The 22242-nt window shown below is 37.7% G+C and overlaps 3 protein-coding genes across 3 annotated transcripts; 2 read left to right on the top strand and 1 right to left on the bottom strand.

Moving 5' to 3' along the window:
- Nucleotides 1-116: 116 nt before the first annotated feature.
- acaa2 (acetyl-CoA acyltransferase 2) lies at nucleotides 117-8422 on the top strand. Its single transcript, XM_082187873.1, has 10 exons — nucleotides 117-267; nucleotides 1007-1173; nucleotides 2810-2938; nucleotides 3018-3134; nucleotides 4228-4375; nucleotides 4470-4645; nucleotides 5465-5594; nucleotides 5683-5753; nucleotides 6412-6566; nucleotides 7871-8422. Exons 1-10 carry the CDS (start codon nucleotides 252-254, stop codon nucleotides 7953-7955), a joined length of 1194 nt encoding a protein of 397 aa, XP_082043999.1. The 5' UTR covers nucleotides 117-251; the 3' UTR covers nucleotides 7956-8422.
- Nucleotides 8423-9991: 1569 nt separating this feature from the next.
- rpl6 (ribosomal protein L6) lies at nucleotides 9992-13389 on the top strand. Its single transcript, XM_082188933.1, has 6 exons — nucleotides 9992-10156; nucleotides 10244-10360; nucleotides 10793-10936; nucleotides 11799-11847; nucleotides 12935-13119; nucleotides 13213-13389. Exons 1-6 carry the CDS (start codon nucleotides 10010-10012, stop codon nucleotides 13363-13365), a joined length of 795 nt encoding a protein of 264 aa, XP_082045059.1. The 5' UTR covers nucleotides 9992-10009; the 3' UTR covers nucleotides 13366-13389.
- A 946-nt stretch (nucleotides 13390-14335) lies between these two features.
- dynll1 (dynein, light chain, LC8-type 1) lies at nucleotides 14336-17938 on the bottom strand. The gene is made up of 3 exons (XM_082188947.1): nucleotides 17825-17938; nucleotides 16979-17117; nucleotides 14336-14723 (listed from the first exon to the last, which is right to left on the bottom strand). Exons 2-3 carry the CDS (start codon nucleotides 17108-17110, stop codon nucleotides 14586-14588), a joined length of 270 nt encoding a protein of 89 aa, XP_082045073.1. The 5' UTR covers nucleotides 17111-17117; nucleotides 17825-17938; the 3' UTR covers nucleotides 14336-14585.
- Nucleotides 17939-22242: the final 4304 nt, after the last annotated feature.

Genomic DNA, 22242 nt, shown 5'->3' with positions numbered 1-22242 from the left:
ACGCACTTTCCGCATTACTATATCTTCATCTTCGACCCACATCAGCAATTTTAAATATCATACTTGTTAAATAATTAATTTAATGTAAGTTTACGTGTAAAATTTGCATTATTTAGCGTAGTGTAATATTTGACAGGTTTGTCGAATGTTGTGAAGTGAATGTTGAGGGTAAAGTGGGTGAAAGGTCGGCGCGGTGTGTGTGTGTGTCGCTCAAACGGTCAATAACACCATCTTCAACTACAATCACTATCATGTCTCTCCTGAGAGGTTAGTAAACTTTATATATTTTACTTTGAATGAAATGCATTATATTGAAACTACGCGAATGATTTGTTTGTTTTGTCCGCTTTTGCTCTTATACAAACTGCACTTGAACTTCAATGTCACTTATTGTTATACTTTTCCTTCTGCTTCCTATTTGAATTTATTCTCTCGTTTTATTTTCCCAACCAGTTAAACAGCTCTGAAATATCCATGGGTGTGCAGTTAATTTACTGTTTATTTAAAGGGATTTTGTCTTCAGCTAATTATTGAGAGATTCAAAGCTTCATTTTGAATCATCATCATCACTATCATCATCATAATCAAAACTGAAATAAATATAAGTAAATAATAAGAGTGACCTGTTCTGTGGGAAAATCAAGCATCAGATCAAACTATATATAACAGTCATTACTGACAGAATTAGGTTAAAGGTGAGGTCAGTGACACACATTAAAAGTCTTGTTTGCTTTTGTAATATTTACTCTTTTTAACGATGTATGTTAATGTATAAAATGTGTATCATGGTTACAATGCATTTCTACATTTTGCATATTGTAAAGTGTTGATTTTCTTGATATTAACTGCAGGAACTACTGACCAGGGCTGCGTTTGCATTGTAAGCCTAAGTTGATCGTAGAACAATTGCCACCAATGCTCTCTACCATCATCACCTTAGGCTCGCCATGCTTTTGGGAAACACAGCCCTGATCTGAGTAGATCCCTCATACCTGTTTTTGTCCAGGTGTGTTCATAGTCTCGGCCAAGAGAACGCCGTTCGGCACGTATGGAGGCGTTCTGAAGGACCACAGCGCTACGGATCTGGCTGAACACGCCGCTAAAGCTGCTCTCGCTGCTGGGAATGTGGCGCCGGAGCTGGTCAACAGTATCATCATGGGAAATGTCATGCAGGTGGGATATAATATTCAGTATATTCTATTTTAAGACACTACATGCACTGGTCAGTTTTAAAATGTTGGGTTATTTTGCTTCCATATATTGGCCTCTTTCAGACTAGTGGAAAGCAAACATCCCAGTTACTTATTTAAAGGGATAGTTCACCCAAAAATGTACATTATTCCATAGTTTACTCACACATAAGCCATCCTAGGTGTATATGACTTTCTTCTTTCAGCCGAACAGAATCGGAGTTATATTAAAAAATATCTTGGCTCTTCCAAGCTTTGTAATGGGAGTTAATGGTAACTGAGATTTTTAAGCCTAATAATAGTAATTCATAAGCCTTAGTGGGTTAATAAAGGCCTTCTGAAGCGAAGCCTTGCGTTTGTGAAAGAAAAATATCCATATTTATAACTTTATAAACTATAATCACTGGCTTCTGGTAACGTCTGTACGTGAGTCTAGTTCCAGTGGAAGAGTGACCTCTGACCCGACGCATGACGAGTGACCTCTGACCTGTTTTACTGTGAAGTTTTACTTTATCTGTTTGCATCTGCAGATTTCAACTACAAAACATGTCTTTTACAGCTGCGAGTCAGAAATCTCCACTTCAGCCGCTTTACACACACCAAACTTTACAATTTCTTATCTATATTCTGAAGGCTTTTACAGAGGTTTATATGATATTTTACTCCTATAAATATGGTCAAAACCTTTTTTTCTGACTGGTGACATAAAAAGAGAAATCTAAAATCTTTTAAAAAAACTAAAAATAAACTAAAAAAAATTTAACCCTAATGTCAACAAAATGAAACCAGAATTTTGAAACCTGGCTTTATCCAGTGTTTAGTCATATCTAGTCATCTATTATATATAGTTACTTGCATGTAGTTACTTGTGTACTTTATATATATATATAGTATGTAAGTAACTACATGCAAGTAACTATAGTATCCACATGCAAGTATTTATTTCATTATTTAACCAGGAAAAGTCCCCTTGAGTTACAGTAACTATTCTCCCAGGGAGTCCTGGCCAAGACAGGCGGCCAAAAAAGTTTTAAATAAATAAATCAAGCATCAAATATTATAACTGATTGAATGAATATTCCAGCTCAGCAACTTTACACTTGATCACAGTATTTCAATACCACTGATCCATGATAAAGTTATTTGCACATATCAAACTGATAACGCAGGGGAGAAGATCTGATCTTCTCATGTTCATCCTCTCTCTCTCTCTCTCTCTCTCTCTCTCTCTCTCTAATTCAATATGTGCTTTATTGGCATGACAATTGTTTCAATGTATTGCCAAAGCATTTCCAATCATCATATATGTACATATACATACATTAAAATAAAAAAATGAAATAAATAAGGTTAAAAAAAGTAGAACAATTAATCAACATTTCAGAATTCTTTGAACAGTTTAGAATTCACTGTGTGTGAGTGTTTGTGAGCGTGTGTGTGTGTGTGTGTGTGTGTGTGTGTGTGAACGCATCACTGATTAGTCGACTCCTCCCTCTTTTTGTGACAGGCATCAATGTATCTTCCTGCTAGTAGGAGACAATCTCTTTTTTTCACCTAATAAATGTTGAAGTTGTGTTTTATTGTTTAATTTTCTCTCTCTCTCTCTCTCTGTCATTCAGAGCTCTGCTGACGCTCCCTATATCGCGCGTCACGTGGGTCTGCGGTGTGGCGTTCCCATCCCAGTTCCGGCGCTGACTGTCAACCGCCTCTGCGGGTCTGGGTTCCAGTCTATAATCAATGGAGCACAGGTACGAACCCAAATGAAACCGAAACGGCGCAGTCATTTCCTCACAGGAGATGCTGATCAGTGTGTGTGTTGTGCTGTAGGAGATCTACCTGAAAGAGTCAGAGGTCGTCCTGTGTGGCGGCTCAGAGAGCATGAGTCAAGCTCCTTACGCTGTCAGGAACATCCGCTTCGGGACAAAGTTTGGAGTTGATTTGAAGGTAAAGATCATCATGGTGTTCAATGATTCTGAACTTAAAGGGGTCGTGACATGGATGTTCCTTTAGGTTCACAAACAAATATATATGAAGAAAAACAATTCTTTTCAAACTTCATTCTGAGCCTCGGTCTGAAATGAACCGTTTTGAAGGCGTGGCCTCTTTAAGACGTGTCAGTAAACGCCTTATGATTGGCTAATGTCATTGCATAGGAAACATAATCAACGCCACTCGCTATTGCATGTGAGTAAGAGTTTTGAAACATTGTCCATATGAAACCGTCTAGTTATGCTCTGATCAAAATATTTAATTGGCTCTTAGTGAGTGCAATAAAATGATTTTTATCTAGTATTGACAAATGGGGAGTCATGGAAATTCATTAGTCAAAAGGTCTTAAAACCCTGAATATCATGAACATTCAAACAAACATTAAAGAAAAAACAAAAACAAAAAACACCCATACATAAGCAAAATAAAGAAATTAAATAAATAGATATATTTTTTAAATATAAATTAAAAAATAATTTATAAAATAAAATGGACAACATTAACAAGCAGAGGAAAGCAGACTAAACCTTATTAAGCATTACAAATCTCTCATATTGCTGCTGTAATCCGTCACTTTGTGAGTTTGCCTCAATCAAAAAATGTGAGATCGTAAGATGTGATGATAAATTTACCAAACAAAATAAAGAAATTGAGGATATATTCCAAAGACAATGTTGGTAGTGTCAGTATAATAGTAAAAACATATCTTTTAAATGAAAGGATTGGAGAACAATAGCTAAACAAGAGCATAAATTAGACCAAAACTCCTGAATAATTTCACAATTAAAAAATAAATGTATTAACGTTTCATCCTCATGACCAGTGCTAAGAACACCAGCATATATAGACAGTGAGATTTACAGTCGTATATTTAGTGTAAGGTTTTGGAATACAGTACTTATGAAGCTTTGAATAACGTGTGTGTGTGTGTGTGTGTGTGTGTGTGTGTGTGTGTGTGTGTGTGTGTGTGTGTGTGTGTGTGTGTGTGTGTGTGTGTGTGTGTGTGTGTGTGTGTGTGTGTGTGTGTGTGTGTGTGTGTGTGAATCAGCTGGAAGACACGCTGTGGGCAGGACTGACAGATCTGCACATAAAGCTCCCCATGGGCATCACAGCAGAAAACCTGGCAGAGAAATACCAGATCACACGTGACGACTGCGACCAGTACTCCTATGGGACGCAGCAGAGGTGGAAAGCAGGTGAGTGTATCGATCGACAGCCCAGCACTGCATCGCTTCACACACACACACACACACACACACACTCACACACATCTCTCTCTCTCTGCTGCAGCTCATGAGGCTGGGTATTACACTGCTGAGATCGCACCCGTCGATGTGAAAGCCAAGAAAGGGAAAGTGTCGATGACGGCTGACGAACACCCGCGTCCTCAGACCACACGGGAGCAGATGGCGAAGCTGCCCACCGTCTTCAAGAAAGGAGGAACCGTCACTGCAGCCAACGCTTCGGTGAGGAGAACTGAACAAAAGAGCATGTGCTTCTGAACAGCATTTCAGTTTAATTTCAATAATTCTAATATGCTGATTGATTTGCTGCTCAAGAAACGGTTGTCCTGCTTCATTTTTTTGGAGGAAACTGTGAAATATTTTTTTTTCAGGATTCTTTGATGAATAGAAAGTTCAAAAGAACAACATTTATTTTATTTGAATAGAAATCTTTTGTAGTATTATACATGTTTACTGTCACTTTTGATCGATTTAATGATCAAATTGGTCCTTGCTGAATATAAATATTTATTTATATTTTTCTCTCTCGATATCTTCCCCTTAAATTTTTAATTGTGGTGTATTTTCACCAAGATATGAAGCAGCATTGAGCATCAAATCATCATATTAGAATGATTTGTGAAGGATCATGTGACACTGAAGACTGGAGTAATGATGCTGAAAATCCAGCTTTGATCACAGGAATAAATTACATTTTAACATATTCACATAGAAAATGTTTATTTTAAATTGTAATATATATATATATGAGATCTTCTGCTCATCAAGACTGCATTTATTTGATCATAAATACAGTAAAAAAATATATGTTGTGAAATATTATTACAATTTAAGAGAAAATTTTTTTTATGTGAATATGTGACAATCAAAGCTGAATTTTCAGCATCATTACTTTATATAGTTAGTATATATACTCTTATTAGTATATATATATGTGTGTATATGTGTGTATATGTAAATGTTAGTCAGCAGTGCCACTAGTGATTTTGTGTTCTGCAGTGTATTTGCATGTCTTCATGATGTCACTGGCTCCACCCACAGGGCGTGTCTGATGGAGCTGCTGCTGTGGTCATAGCCAGTGAGGACGCTCTGAAGGCTCACAAACTCACACCATTGGCTAGAATTGTGGCCTATCACATCTCAGGCTGTGATCCCAGCATCATGGGAATTGGTGAGTCCATTATCCACCAACGTATTCTTCTATACTTAGCAGGGGGAAAATAAATAAATAACTATATAATATATTGTAAATACAACAGGGCCTGTACCTGCCATCACCGAAGCCCTGAAGAAGGCTGGTCTTTCACTCAAAGACATGGACCTGGTGGAGGTAGAATAATATTTACATACTTTAGGTTTCTAATTTGGCTCATCACACTATGCATGAGTTGATGTCTTTTTTAACTTCAGATAAATGCTTACTTAAATGTTAACTAGAGTGATGAAGAGTGGATTTAGTTAGTGATGTTTTTCAAAGATTGTCAAGCAGGGTTTCATACACAGTCAAACCTAAATGTATTCAGACACCATCAACATTTCTCACATTAACACAGTTTATTCGCTGTAGTTTAGAAAATGGTAATAAAATATGATCAAATCAGTTGATATTTGACTGGTTTTGTCCGTCCTTCTGTTAGACTGTCTCACACATGAATTATGTTGAATATCTGTCAGCTGTTAAATTTAACTACACAATTAGATAATACCAGTTTAGCTCAACCAATCACCAAGCAATGCTTCATTCTGTTCAGTCTGTGTGTAAAAAGAGCATTAGCAATTACAGAAAAAACACTTCAGCAAAACATGATCAGCTCAAAGTGTCTGATTCATATTTGGTCCAAAAGTTTTATACATTTACTGGTAGTCACTGTATGAAGAATTTTGTACATATCCTCATTTACATAAATGAACTATAGTGTCCTGCACCCACTAGTAAAAAAAATATCAAAAATGATATCTGGTGTCTGAATAATTTCTGCATCTGTCAGGTCAACGAAGCGTTCGCTGCTCAGTATCTGGCAGTGGCTAAAGCTTTGGGCTTGGACCCTGAGAAGACCAATGTTAACGGAGGAGCCATCGCCATCGGACATCCGCTCGGAGCCTCTGGGTCCAGAATCACTGCGCACCTCGTTCACGAGCTCAGGTGAAGACACTCACAGCAATGTTTCCTTCCAAAGTGGTGAATTTAACCTGGAATAACGCATAAACCCTTTGCGAATAAAGCAACGTTTCCATCCCATGTGTTCAAGAGCACAAAATTGTCACTTCCTGGGAAACTGACACAAAATATCTGTAATAAAAATGGAAGTTGTGGCTTTTTTCTCCCCATTATAAAAGAGTTTCGTCTCAGAGCGTCAGACGAGATGTAATAAACGCTGTAATGTTCTTGCGTTCGGACGCTGGTGTTTGGGAACGCAATCGTGTCAGACGCTTCTGGAGGGAATTAAACCAAATCATTCTGATGACAGACTTTTGTTCAGGCGTTTCAGAGCCACCAAACCAACACAGATGCTGTGATGCGATTGGTCCAATCACAACTTTGATTGTGGCAGGTTTTTGTTGCACATTGAAGATGTATTCAGTTTTCTATTGTAGTTTATTTATGCATGTTTTCTTATCGGATAAGAAAATAATCCGCCTCAATTGAGTGCATACGTTTTTATGCTCATTTTTAAAAGTTAATGAGCATCTTGGTGTTTCCATCCAGACTTTTTAATGCAATATCTCAAAATTTGCATAAAAATAGGTGGATGAAAACACATCTACTGTGACCTATTTACATGGATCCTGTTCAAAGTCAACATGAAATGACTTTCTGAATGCACATTTCTGATCTAACTGTGCATCACTCATTCATGCATGTTATCATGAAGAGAAAATGTACAAACGTAACGCTACTTGCCTCTGAAATGACTTTTTTTGTCTCCAGGAGTCAAATAGATATTTAGCCATTGTTTATGCAATGCTGCTTACAAGTGGTTAATGTTGTAATTTAATGCTGGTTAACAATGATTATTGCAGTTATAGAAAATAATGACACATTTGGAAAAAAAGCATCATCATGGAACATCCTTTTTTAATTTTATTAATCAGGAATATAGAGCACTGATTAAAACAACACTTGTTGAATCATTGTGCTATACATCATCTTCAACATACCGGTACATTAATAAAAGCATACATCAAAAACATACATTAAACGCATCAGATCATACATAAATAATCAGAAAAGAACAATAACACAATAATGTTGTTTATAGTTTATAAGCAAAATCAAATACGACGGTTTTAAGTTTAGATCTGAATCTCCTGTTTCACTCAGAGATAGTGACATTATGGCAGTAAAATGAGTTTTAAGTGCCATTTTCAGGTTGTGTAATCCCGATCATGCATTGCTGTATTTATATAGCATGAAATCATGTGATGTGTTGTGTTCTCTGTTCCCAGGAGACGCGGGGGAAAGTATGCGGTCGGCTCTGCCTGCATCGGTGGCGGTCAGGGAATCGCAATCGTCCTGGAAAACACAAACTGAGAACATCACACACACACACACACATGTTCCTGCAAACAAATCAAGTCAAATTCAAAGCCTAATTCACACCGTCCCAAAGTCTGTAAGAAATGACATAGTCTGTGTACAAACTTGGAATAAAAAGTTTATTTCACACATGATTATTGTTCTTGTAAAAGGATCATGTGATTGAGTGATGGAGCCGTGTCTGTGCAGGAGTTCGCGTTTGGTTACGGTTCAGTGATGCTGGAAGTAACGTGCCTTGCTGTACTTTAGTCTCTGTGCCTAATTCCACATCCGGCCGGATTAACCATCTCCATGCTTTCCAGAAATGTAATATTTTCATTCTGTTGTGATTCAACTCCATGTAACAAAAACTCTTGATTATGGACTTTACTAAATGATTTTGTATAGAATGTTGACTAAACATGTTCACCGACCAGAGCCCTGACTGTTCTTATCAATAAAGAATGAGCTGTATAATATGACACTGTGTAATGTTCAGCCTTTACTTTTTCCCTCTTGGCATGCAGATTTATTAATATAGATGGAGTTATACAGACTACAATCACAAAGGTGGATCAGCCGTAGCACATAGATTCACACGGATCACCTTTGGATGCACTTCCAGTCTTTAAATAAATAACTCTGAGGAGACTAATGGATGTTCTTATTCTAAATCAGTTATATATATATATACTTTAAAAAAATATATAGGGCATATATATGCATACATATTGTATATGGGATTTAAAATGTGAAAAAGTATATACAGTATACTATATATATAGACACACTAAAAATATACATTTTATACATATATAACCATACCCTATATATAGAATGTAAATAGATATATAGATAGATATAGATATATACACACACACACTTTTTTTTACATTTTAAATCCCACGTACAATATGTATGCATATACATTCTTTATATTACATATATATTACATTAATATACATTATTACATAGGGTAAGGTTATTACATGTATTCTTTAAATGTACAACAATTTACAAAACTTTGCATTGACAGCAGCAAAATAAACATGAACTATTGTATGTAATCTGACCTTCCGTTTCTAAAGCTGCTTTATGACTTTAACTTTTTACAACATACAAATGTACAATTTGCGACAATTTCACAAAAGACAAGAACATTAAAAATGTATTTGTCTTCCTCAGCCGATGAGCGGCACTCGCGCGCCCGTCGTGTGGCCAAAAGAAGCGCGTGTGCCTTTAAGAGCGGAAGCAAAACCCCGAGCGGATCACGTCACGACTATATATGCGTCAAGTGCCCGGATGTCGGTCTTTTTTTTCTAGCTGAAGGTAATTGTGGCTTTCGTGTCTGTTTTGTCCAAGTACAATCTGCATTAATCTGATTCATCGGCGCGTAATATTTCACTCTGGATCATATATGAATGTTTTAATACACATATAGCAGTAGTAGATGTGAATATTAGTGGATGTGATGTATGTTTTAACGTACGTAATGAATGTTCGGCGCGCGCTGAGGCCGACACTAGCTGCATGTGAATTGAAACGGGATTTGTGTGTTTATGTTAATATTAAAAACCATAAAGTCATATGTGACGGCTTGTCATGTGAACAGAGCGTAAAATAGACTCTCTAAAGACGCTTGTTAGTCTATAAATGTGTTTATGTGTGTCCTTTAGCCTGTTAGCAATGCTACAACTGGTCACGTTGAGTTACTGTAGTAACACCATGCACATACACACATATACATGTGTGTGTGTGTGTATTTATAGAAGCTGAGAGTTCTTTATTAATGTGGTGTGCGTTCATTTAACAAGTTGCACTATCAACAGTCAATATGCAGGAGTTCAGATATGCTTCATGTTAATTACTGTCTAATTTAGGAGCCCTACTCTATTGTGAATAGAATTGGTCAAATAGCAGTGCTGATGTTGAGATGTAATGTGACAAGTACTATATTAAAAAAACGATATTGACTTTTAGAGCAGCTTTACTATTGGTTGATGCATGTTATTAATGTCTAATATCTTTGTATGCGTGCATATTTTAATAAAGAGTCTTATTTTTCTCAGATGGCTGAGGGCGATAAGAAGAAGGTTGCCCGTAAACACTGCAGCCGTAACCCTGTGCTGGTCAGGGGCATCGGCCGCTACTCCCGATCCGTCATGTCCGCTCGCAGGGCCATGTACAAGAGGAAGACTAAAGCTCCCGTGACGAAGGTGAGGGTTCACACAGCAGCTCTCTGATCCAGGGTCAGTCTCACCCCGTCATCAGCGGTTTTCTGAAGCTCTGTCTTCATGTTTCAGGTTGAAAAGAAAATCCGGGAGAAGAAAATCAAGGAAAAGAAGAATTCCAACACAGTCACCAAAACTGTCGGTGGAGACAAAAATGGAGGCACCCGCGCTGTGAAACGCCGCAAGATGGTGAGAATAAGACATTTACCACCAGATCCCTGAGATTTGGAGCCAAAATTGTTTAGTTTTTTATGAGCCTAACCATTTTAAAATAGGTTTAATATTCATGTCAATTTTGACCCTGATCTCTAATTTTCTTCAAATATTTCTGGAACCATGTTTAGTCTTATGGAAGACTTTTCCTCCACAAAATAAAAAATTGCTACTTATCTCGCAATTCTGAGGGGGGGGAAATACAATAGTCAAACTCCATATGAGTTGTGAAAGTTATGATCTAGGACCTTTATACAGCGTGTGCCATTGTAATCCCTCACAGCCTCATTTTCATTGATTAAATTCAGTATTGTCTAGCCTGACGAAGGTCTATTGGATTCAACATTGTGTCCTTTACCACATTAATGTTCACATCTCTCTCTCTCTCTCGTGTGTTTCTGTGTCCAGCCCCGTTATTACCCCACAGAAGACGTGCGGCGTAAGCTGCGGAGTCACGGCATCAAGCCCTTCTCTCAGCACCGGAGGAAACTGCGCCAGTCCATCACCCCTGGAACAGTCCTGATCCTGCTGACCGGACGCCACCGTGGGAAGGTACATGTGCAGTGTTGAGCTCAATAAATGGACCAAGCGTCATTTAAAACAAGTCACTTGCTTCCCACTCAGAACAGGGAAATCGTTCTCGAATATTAGGGGTGTAACAATATATCGGGTCACAATATAATGCAATACAAAAATGCAACAATATTTATCGTGGATAGTGACAGTCTTTATTGTGAAAAGAAATTTCTGTCTGAGTTTTTGTGTCAGTACCACATTAAACTGCTATATATAATGCAATGGGGGAATATTTATGGCTCCTGATAATGCCAAATGTCTGATGTTAGCAGTAAAAAGTGGCATACTTTATTTTAAATATATCTAGTGAGTGACAGTGCAAGCATATTCGTCTACAATAATTCTGTATTCATCTTCAGAATCATGAATATTGTTATTCTAGTGTCTCTATTGTCCTGTGCATTGGGTTTCCAGCACTAAGTCTATTAATTTACACCCACAATGTAATACCAAATTTAGCATTTTAATCAACAGTTAATTTTTTTGGTTGACCTTTTACCATATCTCTTGGAGTATCAGAATAATGTTGTGTCGTGACATGAGGGTCTCGTTACACCCCTATCGAATATCATCAGACTTTGGTTTCAAATCTCGGAAGTTAATATCCAGACATAGCTATTGTTCTTCATATGCATGTGTAGCAACTCCATGGGTGAAACGCCTACATGCAAAACAGCGACCTGCGCAGATGCTCTCTCTCCCACACAAACACTTGTTAACTTTATTCTGCTGAATTGGGGTGACAAGTTGCACTTGAGATTTGCATTGCAAAAGAGGTTCAGATGAGGATTGCAGCGAGCGTCACAGGCTGTTAACCGTGAGTGTGTTTCTTCTGCAGCGTGTGGTCTTCCTCAAGCAGCTGGACAGCGGACTCCTCCTCGTCACCGGTGAGCTGGAGATGATTTTCTCTAGGGCTGCTCCATATATCGAAATAAAATACAGTAGTCAACGTTTGAAGTGGATCAAAGCCTTTCATCAAAGTTATACATGAATTTTGAACAATCCCCGTTCTTGTCTTAGGACAACTTTGATGAACTCTTTTGATCCACTGCAAATGTTGACTACTGTAAGTGGATTGGTGTGTCAAGGCTGTGATTTTAGTAAATGTGTTAGCAGTTTCAGAGTGAAGAATGTCATTTACACGTGTGTGTGTGTGTGGTTCATGTTTGCGTTTCATGAACATACAACGATCTTCACTCTGAAACCAGCAGCAAAGTTATTAATTTGCCAGCAACCCGTCACAATAAAAGCTTGATGCTATACAGTTTGAAAATGGACATGCTAGTATATCAATATTAGTATAGTAATTAGTAAAAGTAGTCCATTTTATCCCTTAACTCATCTTTGATCACCAAAATTATGCCTTAAAAATGTATGCCTTAAAATAACTTGAATGTAACTCGACACCCTCGCCTTGTTTAGTATATATGGTTCTATGAATATGCAAATGAGCCCCGCCTCCACTCACTCACAGTAGCTCAGAGATCCATTGGAAAGAGTTGGTCAAAAACAGTGTTATTTTTAACATTTTTATTTTATAGTAACTTTTTACAGTATGATTAGTATTACAATCATTTCTTATTTCGTTTAATATTTAATCACAAAATCATTATTTTAGTCATATTGAATTGGTCAAAAACTGTGTGAATGTGGCACATGACAACATGTGAAGAGTAAAACAAAGCACCCACACACTGTTTTCCCCAAATCGCTCAAGTCTAAAAAGTATTTGGGACTGAAAAGAGCATTTTAATTGTGTAGATGATGAACTCCTCAACGCAATCACCCCAATCATTCTAGAATGATTAATATTGAATAATTTATAGTTCAAGTCATCTTGTCAAACACTTTTTTTTATATATATCGTAGAAAATCAAAACCTTGCAATGTCCCTTTCCCCCCCCATTAGTGTGCAGCTTTTAGTGTGCAGTTTGAGGGAGTGAATAATTGACGTCCGTCTCTTGTCTCTCTCAGGTCCTCTGGCTCTGAACCGAGTGCCTCTGCGTAGAGCTCACCAGAAGTTCTGCATCGCCACCAACACCAAACTGGACATCTCCGGCATCAAGTTCCCCAGTACACTGGTCGACTCCTACTTCAAGAAGAAGAAGATGAGGAAACCCAAGCACCAGGAGGGAGAAATCTTTGACACGGAGAAGGAGGTAAATCGAGGATCAGTTCCAGTTACCCGGATGCAGAGACTGTCTGTGACCGCAACTGAGTGTTCTGATGTTCTTGTTGTTCTGTCTCTGCAGAAGTACCAGTTGACGGAGCAGCGCAAGGCGGACCAGAAAGCAGTGGATTCTCTTCTACTTCCTCTGATCAAGAAGGTTCCGGAGCTCAAGGGATACCTGCGCTCCACATTCTCCCTGTCTAATGGAGTCTACCCACACAAACTGGTTTTCTAAACTGCAAATAAAGTCTCGATCCCATATCACGTTCTCTGCCTCTTTTTTGCATTATTTTATGTTGCATACCAAATTATTCTGTATGTTCGTCTGATTGTGTGAAAGCAACTTTGCTATTGGACCATGTTTGAAATTTGTCTATACAAGGTAATATTTTAAAAATAGCTTTGCAAATGTTCCCTTGCAGTCAGCTTAAAATAAGTATTGTTATAAGCAATAGCACTTTACGTTTCTAAATCAGTCTGTCTTTGAGCATTCATCTCTAGTGGCTATTTTTAGGTTGAATGATCTGTTGTGCGTGTACACCACTATTGTTAGAAATGTTTTTATATTAATGCTGACATGAATGTACAAGTTAATGTTCTCATCAACCTATTTTGCCTAATACGAGTTATGCCTAGTTTGTATTCTTGTTCCATAAGATGTTTGTTGGATGCGAGTCTATCCTGGCTGGATTTGAGCAAGTCCATGGTCACGGGTTGCAAGATGACTAAAAATTATTAAAATGAATATGTATGATGTATAAATATAAAAATCAATATTAACTTGAAACCATTCAAAGTACAACCCTGATCATATTCGAGTTCAACAACTATTACTCAATTTCATACTTGCATAACTTAAATGTTGCAATGTTTTATCAATAGATGGACAAAACTCAGGTCTAAAAGTTTGTGAGATCTGGGAAAGATTATGGATGCATGTTTCCACCACAGAATAAAAGTGGAACCATTCATTTTGACTCGCAATTCTGAAGAATTATGTAAGAACTCACAATTCAGACTTTTTCTATCCCTCGCAATTGACTTTTTCCTCAGAATTGCAGGTTTTTGCCACAAAATTTGGAGAGAAAAAAGTCGCAATTAAAAAACAAAAACGAAAAATTTGTTTTTCGTTCTCGTTTCCCCTCTCAACTATAGTTCCTATTACCATCCTAAGATGTTGCACCATAAACCTTCAGACACAAAACTCCAGGCAAACGGCCAAACCATTTTGCTTTAATTAAAAAAACGCAGGTGACATAAAACGCTGTATAGAAAACAAAAATAAATACAGTTGTTTCTTTATGGCATTTCCCTCCCGAATGGCCGTTTTCTAAACAATAATCAGAGTGAAAGGAGAAGAGAAGCAGCCGAGAGAAGGCAGGTCCCAGTACAGGAATGGTTCGCCTCGTCAGTACAGTCAGTTCGTAGCGGTCTGTTGAATCGTGTTGCCGTCGCTCAGCCCGACTTGAAGAGCAGGATGGCCACCTGACCCAGGTAGAAGTAGATGAAGTGTTTGGTCTCGTGAGTCACGTAACTCCCGAAGTTCCTTCCCACGATGCAATGCCAGGTGGGGTTGTACTTTTTGTCAAACTCCTGCATGGAAAGAATACATTTATAGTCAATCAGTATGAAATACTGTTTTCAACACATTTACTCAAAGCGAAAGGCCTGACTCAGAAGGAAGGGGTAAAAAAAAAGTAAATATAAATATGCAAAGATGCATTGCAACTTGGAATAACCAATGAATCATGCACAATAAGGCCAGAAACATTCAGTAAATGTTGATTCTGGGTTGACATCACCAATAACCTGACGATAAAGTATTCATGAGCACATCTTCACTGCTAAATATAAACCGTACAAAGAAAATGGACGCCCATGAAGTGTTCAGTCCAACTAGTGTTGTCAAAACTATCGATATTTAGATGCGCATCGATTCTGTAATATCTGACACGGTTCCAATCCTCATTTTCTGCAGAATCGATACACTGTGTGTTCTCCCTCTCTTCTCTCCTACGGTTGAACTGACACACACCTTCTCCTCTCACTCACTCGCTCGTCTCATTCGCTGCGGTTGAATAGCCTAGTGCTCGTATTGGGCATCATTTCAATAATTCCCGCAGGTTTCGCGCTCACACCACTGATACTGTACAAGCGGAGCGGAGCGCACATAAAGCCGCCTCTCAAACAGCTCTCCAGAACCAAATTGAGCTCTTTTTCATGGCATAAACTGTCAAATACTCACAAATGTTTCCCAAATGCCCGTTTTGGCGTGTATTCCCTTAAACAATTTTGGAATGTACACAGTTGAGAAAGCAAACGCATGTTGTGTATCAGTATATTGGATCCGCGCACACGTTTTTAAAGTGACAGCAGCCTAATAAACCTGCTACTGTCTGTCATTAATGTTAATCAAAGACTGAATTACTTTTGTAACTTTAAGCATTGATCTGTATTTAATATTTACAATGAAGACTATCTGGGGTTATTTTACACTGATTACGTTAAAGTCTGCATAAACCGGACGTTGCTACAGACTTAACTTCAGTGTATTGACGTATTTCCAAGTGAAACGGAATATTGAATAGAGGACGGGGTTTTATTTTAGCGCTCCTCGTCTCAATCCCTCGCTCATAGCAGACGGACGGTTGTTAAAGATATTCAACCCAAGCCGTCAAACGGACGAGAGGGAACGCCATTCCAGAGCGGAAGCAAATGATCAAAGATTACCACGACGAACACGTTTTCTGTGTGTTGACTTGCACGGATCAATTGTTCACCACAAGACTAGTAATGTGCGCTAACAAAGTAAATGGGGTCAATTTTGATTTCCTGACGACTTCAATTTCTTCGTTTGTAATTACCGTATTTTCCGGACTATAAGTCGCACTTTTTTTCATAGTTTGGCTGGTCCTGCGACTTATATTCAGGTGCGACTTATATATCAAAATTAATTCAGACTGAGATGAACCATAAGAAAACATTACCGTCTACAGCCGCGAGAGGCCGCTCTAGTTGGCGGAGTTGTTCAGAAGCGACACCAAGGATGAAGAAAATGATGTGGAATGAGATCGCGGGAGCTTGGTGAACTTGTTTACTGGTAACTTGCTTGTTGGACTCGCTGGCTTATGTTAATTTAGCCTATTCAGCCTCCCAGGTATATGTTCTTTATGCTATTGTGTAGCTGAATAACTGTTAATGTGTTATGTTAACATACCGGACACCTACTCAGCCTGTTGTTCTGTGTACTACTGTGTAGTTGAATAACTTGCCTTTCCAGATTAAATGTCTGTTCTTGGTCTTGGATTTTGTGAAAATAAATTTCTAAATAAATGCGACTTATAGTCCAGTGCGACTTATATATGTTTTTTTCCTCTTCATGACGCATTTTTTGACTGATGCGACTTGTACTCCGGAGCGACTTATAGTCCGGAAAATACGGTATACTTACTTAGTATTTCTTACATGAATACTGCTGTTAGACCCACCTGAACCACTTAAAGCTGTGTTTACTTCATTTGTCATTCCATTTGCAATTTGTTCTTATGTTATTGATGACTGTTTACTTGTCTTGTTTGTGTAAGTTTAGTTCAAAGATTTAAATAAAGTCTCCCTGTGCTGTGAGAAAGCCATTTCAACAAAATTACGCAAATTATAAAAAAATAAAAATGTCTATATGGCAGCTTTATCCTTGATATCGAAAATGGTATAGAATATGGATAATTTCCAAGGTATCGAATCGAAGTTGGATAAAAATATCTATATGGCCGTTTTCCCCATGATATCGAAAATCGATATTTTCCGAGGTATCGTATCGAAGTTGGAAAATCCAACAAACCGGCGTTTACCTTCTTGATGTAGGCAGCGATGTCCTTCTCGATGTTGTACTTCTCCAGCGCCTGTGTGGCGCACTCCACAGCGTCCTGCTGCATCTCCTCGGACATGTCCGCATTCTTGATCACGGCCTTTCTGTCAGACATGGTGGTTCTGTAGACACAAACAGAGACATTTCATGAGGAATGAGTGAATTTAATCTGTGAACGCCCAAACAACACCCTGTGACGCACCCATAATGCTTTGTGCCCTGCCCCAAATCAATCCCACAATCCTCAAGCATCTGCTGGTGGAACTGGTGAATGATGGTCAGCCATCAGAGTCAGGATGGGCATTATATAAAATCAGCACATCAGAAGCTCCACGGCCATTATTCCATCTTTATTACATAACATCACGTGGCATATTTCGCCAGGTTACTGTTGCCATGGACACCTGAACTAAATCCTGTACTCAGCAACACAGATTTCCCCAAACTTATATTTATTTTCAAATAATGTTCATATAACTTCAGACTGAATAAACCAACTAAATAATCTTAACTTATCAAATCAAATGCCTTTTTGAGATGCGTGTTTTTATTAGTGGAATATAAATGAATGGCGGCATGGTTATTTTTAGAAATGAGAAATACTTCGCGCGTTTTTATGTTAAATTAAAGACTTTTGCATATTTAAATTTTTACTCTTGATCAATCTTTGTTATTATCATTTTATTTAAGTTTAAGTCCGTAGCTGAATTAAATATAGATGTGCAGTCAACTAGGTACAGTATCGCTTGCTCTGAACGGAAAAACACTCTAGATATTTAGTTATACCGACTAATATGCAGTAGAAAAGGATAAATGTAAAAGTTTTCACCTTATTTATGTGCAGATTTCCGTATAAGGAGAGAAAAGAGTCTCACTCGCAGCGCCTGTGTGTGATGCTCACGCTGTGTGCTTGACCAAAGTAATGTAGGTGTGTAACTGTCCGTTGGCCCCTCCCACTCTTGAATCCTATTGGCTGTCGCTGCCCAGCCAGGCTCTGTGATTGGTCAGCTCTGCAAGAGTCTCGCTGCAATGTTTCCCTGCATTTTATTTCAGACCGTCATGCCTTGCGTTCAAGACGCTTCGCTGGACTCCATAGCAACAGTCAGAGAGGGAATTCTCCGGAAGAAGGGCGGGAGAAATGTTGAAATGTGATCGTGGAGATATTAAATGTTTGAAATTAAGTATTTTCCTAAATATATATGTTTAAACAAAACAAAATGAGGTGAAAATTTAATCGCAGCAGACAAACGAAACTGCAACATTTTTTTTGGAAACTTGTTTTTGAAAGAAGTCTCTTATGCTCATCAAGCCTGCATTTAATTTATCAAAAATACAGGGAAAAAACCCCAGTAATATTGTGAAATATTATTACAATTTAAAATAATAGTTTTCAATTTTAATATGCTTTAAAGTGTAATTTATTCCTGTGTTCAAAGCTGAATTTTCAGCATCATTACTCCAGTCTTCAGTGTCACATGATCCTTCAGAAATCATTCTAATATGATGATTTTTTTTATTGATTTTTTTCAATGTTGGAAACAGTTGTGCTGCTTAATATTTTTTTTTGGAACACGTGATTCTTTTTTTCAAGATTCACTGATTAATAAAAAAGTTAAAAATAACAGCATTTATAATAAACTGTTAATCATAAAAAAAAAACATTTATTAAAAAATAGAAATATTTTCTAACAATATAAATCTTTACTATCACTTTTTATTATTATTAATTTAACACAACCTTGCTGAATAAAAGTATTAATTTATTTTCAAAGAAATGTACTGACCCCAACCTTTGACATGTAGTGTATATTATTACAAAAGATTTCTATTTTAAATAAAGCTCAAATTTATTCATAGGAATAATATGCAATTTGCTGCAGATGCTGATACAGTATTTATATGGCCAAAAAGTAAGATGAAATTCTGATTCTTGTAAATCAATGAGATCTTTATAACAGTATTAAGATACTGACATGCAATCAATATCTGCCAATAATATGTCTTAGTAAGATGATATTTAATATAATGTAATGCAATACAATGATGATTCAGAGATGAAAAAAATAAACCTTCCTCAAAGCCCCATGATCATATTTGATACTCATATTTGAATATGATTTTTTAAAATAAATAAATAAAACCAACATGAATTCAACTAACATTTCACTAATCTTATATTGAACCTGTACTTTGCTATACATCGAAAATCATTGAATGGCATTGTCAATGTAAGATTATCGTAGTATGGAAGTAAAATAATGACAAAAGTTTTTGAAACAAAAAAGCTTGTTAAATTACACTACTCGAAAAAATATGCATTGCATTAATAACCCTGCTTGCATTTTAAAGCATTGTATTTTCAGGGCTTGCATTTTTATGGGCTGAAATTCAACATGGTTGTATATTTAAGCTGTGATTGTGAATATTTCAATTCAAAACATTTCACACGTTTTCATTATTAAAAATTCAATAATCCATATTCACCTTTCAGATTTCACTTCCAAAACGTTAATTCTGTTTAAAAATACAACCTATAATATTCGACCGGAATTCGACAGAAAATTCAACATTTGACATCCGGAACGGCAGGAATATCAGTTGATTGCCGATTGATGATCTCCATAGCTGTTAGTCTGTCTCACCAGCAGGGGGAGCAAGCGGCTGTTGACGAAGAAAACTATAGAGCAACGGGTGAGAGACTCATTACCAGTAGGCTATTTGTGATTATTATCATATGGAAAAGCTGATAAAGACACAAAAGCTGTGTTTACATTGAAATCTTCACTGTTACTTTTGTACATGTAAGTTTTGCACAGCTTTCTCTGTCGTGACCAGGACACTCAAAGTAACTCAATGGACAAAATACAGTGATATAAAATACCAAACTCCCACCTTATTGGGGATGTAGGCTATAGGCTACAGGCAAGCAGATGGACCAGAATATGAACGTAACGTGCAAAGTTTCACGCTAAGCGTTTCCCAGTGATACACTGGCATAAGTTCGCCTGACACTGGATATTCGCACATTTAGGGACCGTCTCTAAAGTTACATACGACATTGGTACACACGTTTCTAACTTCAATAGCATTTGAAGAGAATGACAGTCATACAACCAACTGTAAAGTGTTCATGTAGGTGTCATGATGCACACTTTTTAGATAGTTGATATTAAAATAAATATGAGCTCATGTGGTACTGAAAAAAAATAGCAATATGTAGGCCTACACATGATTTGACAGTTTATTTAATTAAATATCAAAAATCTAAAAGTGTGCATCATGTCTGGCACCTACATGAACACTTTACAGTTGGTTGTATGACTGTAAGTCATTCTCTTCCCCAGTTCTGCAGCACAGCGCCGCAATATAAAGTTAAGAAAACTAGACAACCGAGAGAAATATATGTCTACTACCTCAGATTTAACGTTTGATCTGTACATCAGCATCGGGGAATAACATAATCTCGGTCACGACAGAGAAAGCTGTGCAAAACTTACATGTACAAAAGTAACAGTGAAGACTTCAATGTAAACACAGCTTTTGTCTTTATCAGCTTTTCCATTATGATAATCATCACAATTCATCGCCCTGATACTAATCACAAATAGCCTACTGGTAATGAGTCTCTCACCCGTTGCTCTATAGTTTTCTTCGTCAACAGCCGCTTGCTCCCCCTGCTGGCGAGACAGACTAACAGCTATGGAGATCATCAATCGGCAATCTACTGTTATTTCTGCCGTTCCTGGATGTCAAATGTTGAATTTTCTGTCGAATTTGAACCAGGGGGGCAGGGTTTCATATTATTTTGAAGTTTCCCCGGGCGCCGCCATTGGCTAGCCCAGTGGTTCTCAATCCTGGTCCTGGGGACCCACAGCTCTGCACATTTTATAAGTCTCCTTTATCTGACACACCCAGTTCAGTTCATAGAGCTCTTTCCTAACGAGATGATGATCTGAATCAGGTGTGTTAAATGAGGGAGACATACAAACTGTGCAGAGCTGTGGGTCCCCAGGACCAGGATTGAGAACCACTGGGCTAGCGGACCCTCACCTGCTGTTAGCATCCCATTGACTCCCATTCATTTTGGCGTCACTTTGACAGCGAATAACTTTCCATCTGAGGCGTTTAAAGACTCAATTTGTCCATTATTCATTTCTAAAGAAACACGAAAATGTATAAAAGGCTCCATTACCTTGTATCTTACGTTATGGCCCCGTAGAAGCCGTTTTTGTAAAAATAGGCTAACGATTGCGTCATAACCACGCGACTCTCTGTCGCTCAGTAGAGAGATTACCGTATGGACAGGAGGAGAAGCTCGCGCCCAATCGGGGGGACGTGGAGGCAAAATGACAAAATAATTAATCAGAATACTTAGCACACGTTACTCCTGCTCCAGCTCACGGACAGCTCCTACTCACACTCTCCGTCTCTGCAAGCTTCGGAAGGGAATGATTCAGATTTCTCTTGGCACAGCTACTAGAAGACAGACGGGTTGCTCACGTCACATCTACGTCGTCAAGCTCAGTTTGAGTCTGCGCAGTACGCTCAGCCATCAGGAAGTGAGAGCTTCTAATTGACTTCACTTGTCTCCGTTGAATCCAATGGGGTCGCTGTGTCCAGTTTATATACTGTCTATGATTTGAACCACTGAATTTGTGGAAGCGAATTTGTAAAGCGAAATAAAATGGACCGAAAATTGAATCGAATATTATAGGTTGTATTTTTAAACAGAATGAACGTTTTGGAAGTGAAATCTGAAAGGTGAATATGGATTATTGAAATTTTTAATGATGAAAACGTGTGTGAAATGTTTTGAATTGAAATATTCACAGCTTAAATATACAACCATGTTGAATTTTCAGACCATAAAAATGCAAGCCCTGAAAATACAATGCATTAAAATGCAAGCAGGGTTATTAATGCAATGCATATTTTTTCGAGTAGTGCAATTCAACAAGCTTTTCTGTTTCAAAAACATTTGTCATTATTTTACTTCCATATTATCGGCATTAAAGGAACACTCCACCGTTTTTTGAAATAGGGCTTATTCACCTTCTTTCCTACATTTAGATAGGTGGGCAAATGCATTTTTGTCTCAGTGCATGCATTGTTTTAGTTTGACAGGGTCAGCGCTAGCTTAGCTTAGCATAATGAATGGAATCCTTTGTTGCCAGCTAGCATGTCCTGAGTAAAAGTGATATATAAAAAAATAAAAAAAACACCTAATTACTTCTTGTGGCCTGCATA

This window comes from Leuciscus leuciscus (genome assembly GCF_965113295.1).
Source record: "Leuciscus leuciscus genome assembly, chromosome: 13".
NCBI classification, from domain to species: Eukaryota; Metazoa; Chordata; class Actinopteri; order Cypriniformes; family Leuciscidae; genus Leuciscus; species Leuciscus leuciscus.
Note: the sequence above shows the minus strand (reverse complement) of the source record. Positions and strands in the feature narration are given on the sequence as shown.

Excerpts from the sequence above, each read along its gene's own strand:
- acaa2 (XM_082187873.1), top strand. Across the intron at positions 3,135-4,227 it reads AGTTTGGAGTTGATTTGAAG|CTGGAAGACACGCTGTGGGC; the intron begins GTAAAGATCATC and ends TGTGTGAATCAG. Across the intron at positions 4,376-4,469 it reads GCAGCAGAGGTGGAAAGCAG|CTCATGAGGCTGGGTATTAC; the intron begins GTGAGTGTATCG and ends TCTCTGCTGCAG.
- rpl6 (XM_082188933.1), top strand. The coding sequence starts at position 10,010 with ATGGCTGAGGGCGATAAGAAGAAGGTTGCCCGTAAACACTGCAGCCGT. Across the intron at positions 10,157-10,243 it reads CTAAAGCTCCCGTGACGAAG|GTTGAAAAGAAAATCCGGGA; the intron begins GTGAGGGTTCAC and ends TTCATGTTTCAG. Across the intron at positions 13,120-13,212 it reads TCTTTGACACGGAGAAGGAG|AAGTACCAGTTGACGGAGCA; the intron begins GTAAATCGAGGA and ends CTGTCTCTGCAG.
- dynll1 (XM_082188947.1), bottom strand. The coding sequence starts at position 17,110 with ATGTCTGACAGAAAGGCCGTGATCAAGAATGCGGACATGTCCGAGGAG. Across the intron at positions 14,724-16,978 it reads TCGCTGCCTACATCAAGAAG|GAGTTTGACAAAAAGTACAA; the intron begins GTAAACGCCGGT and ends CTTTCCATGCAG.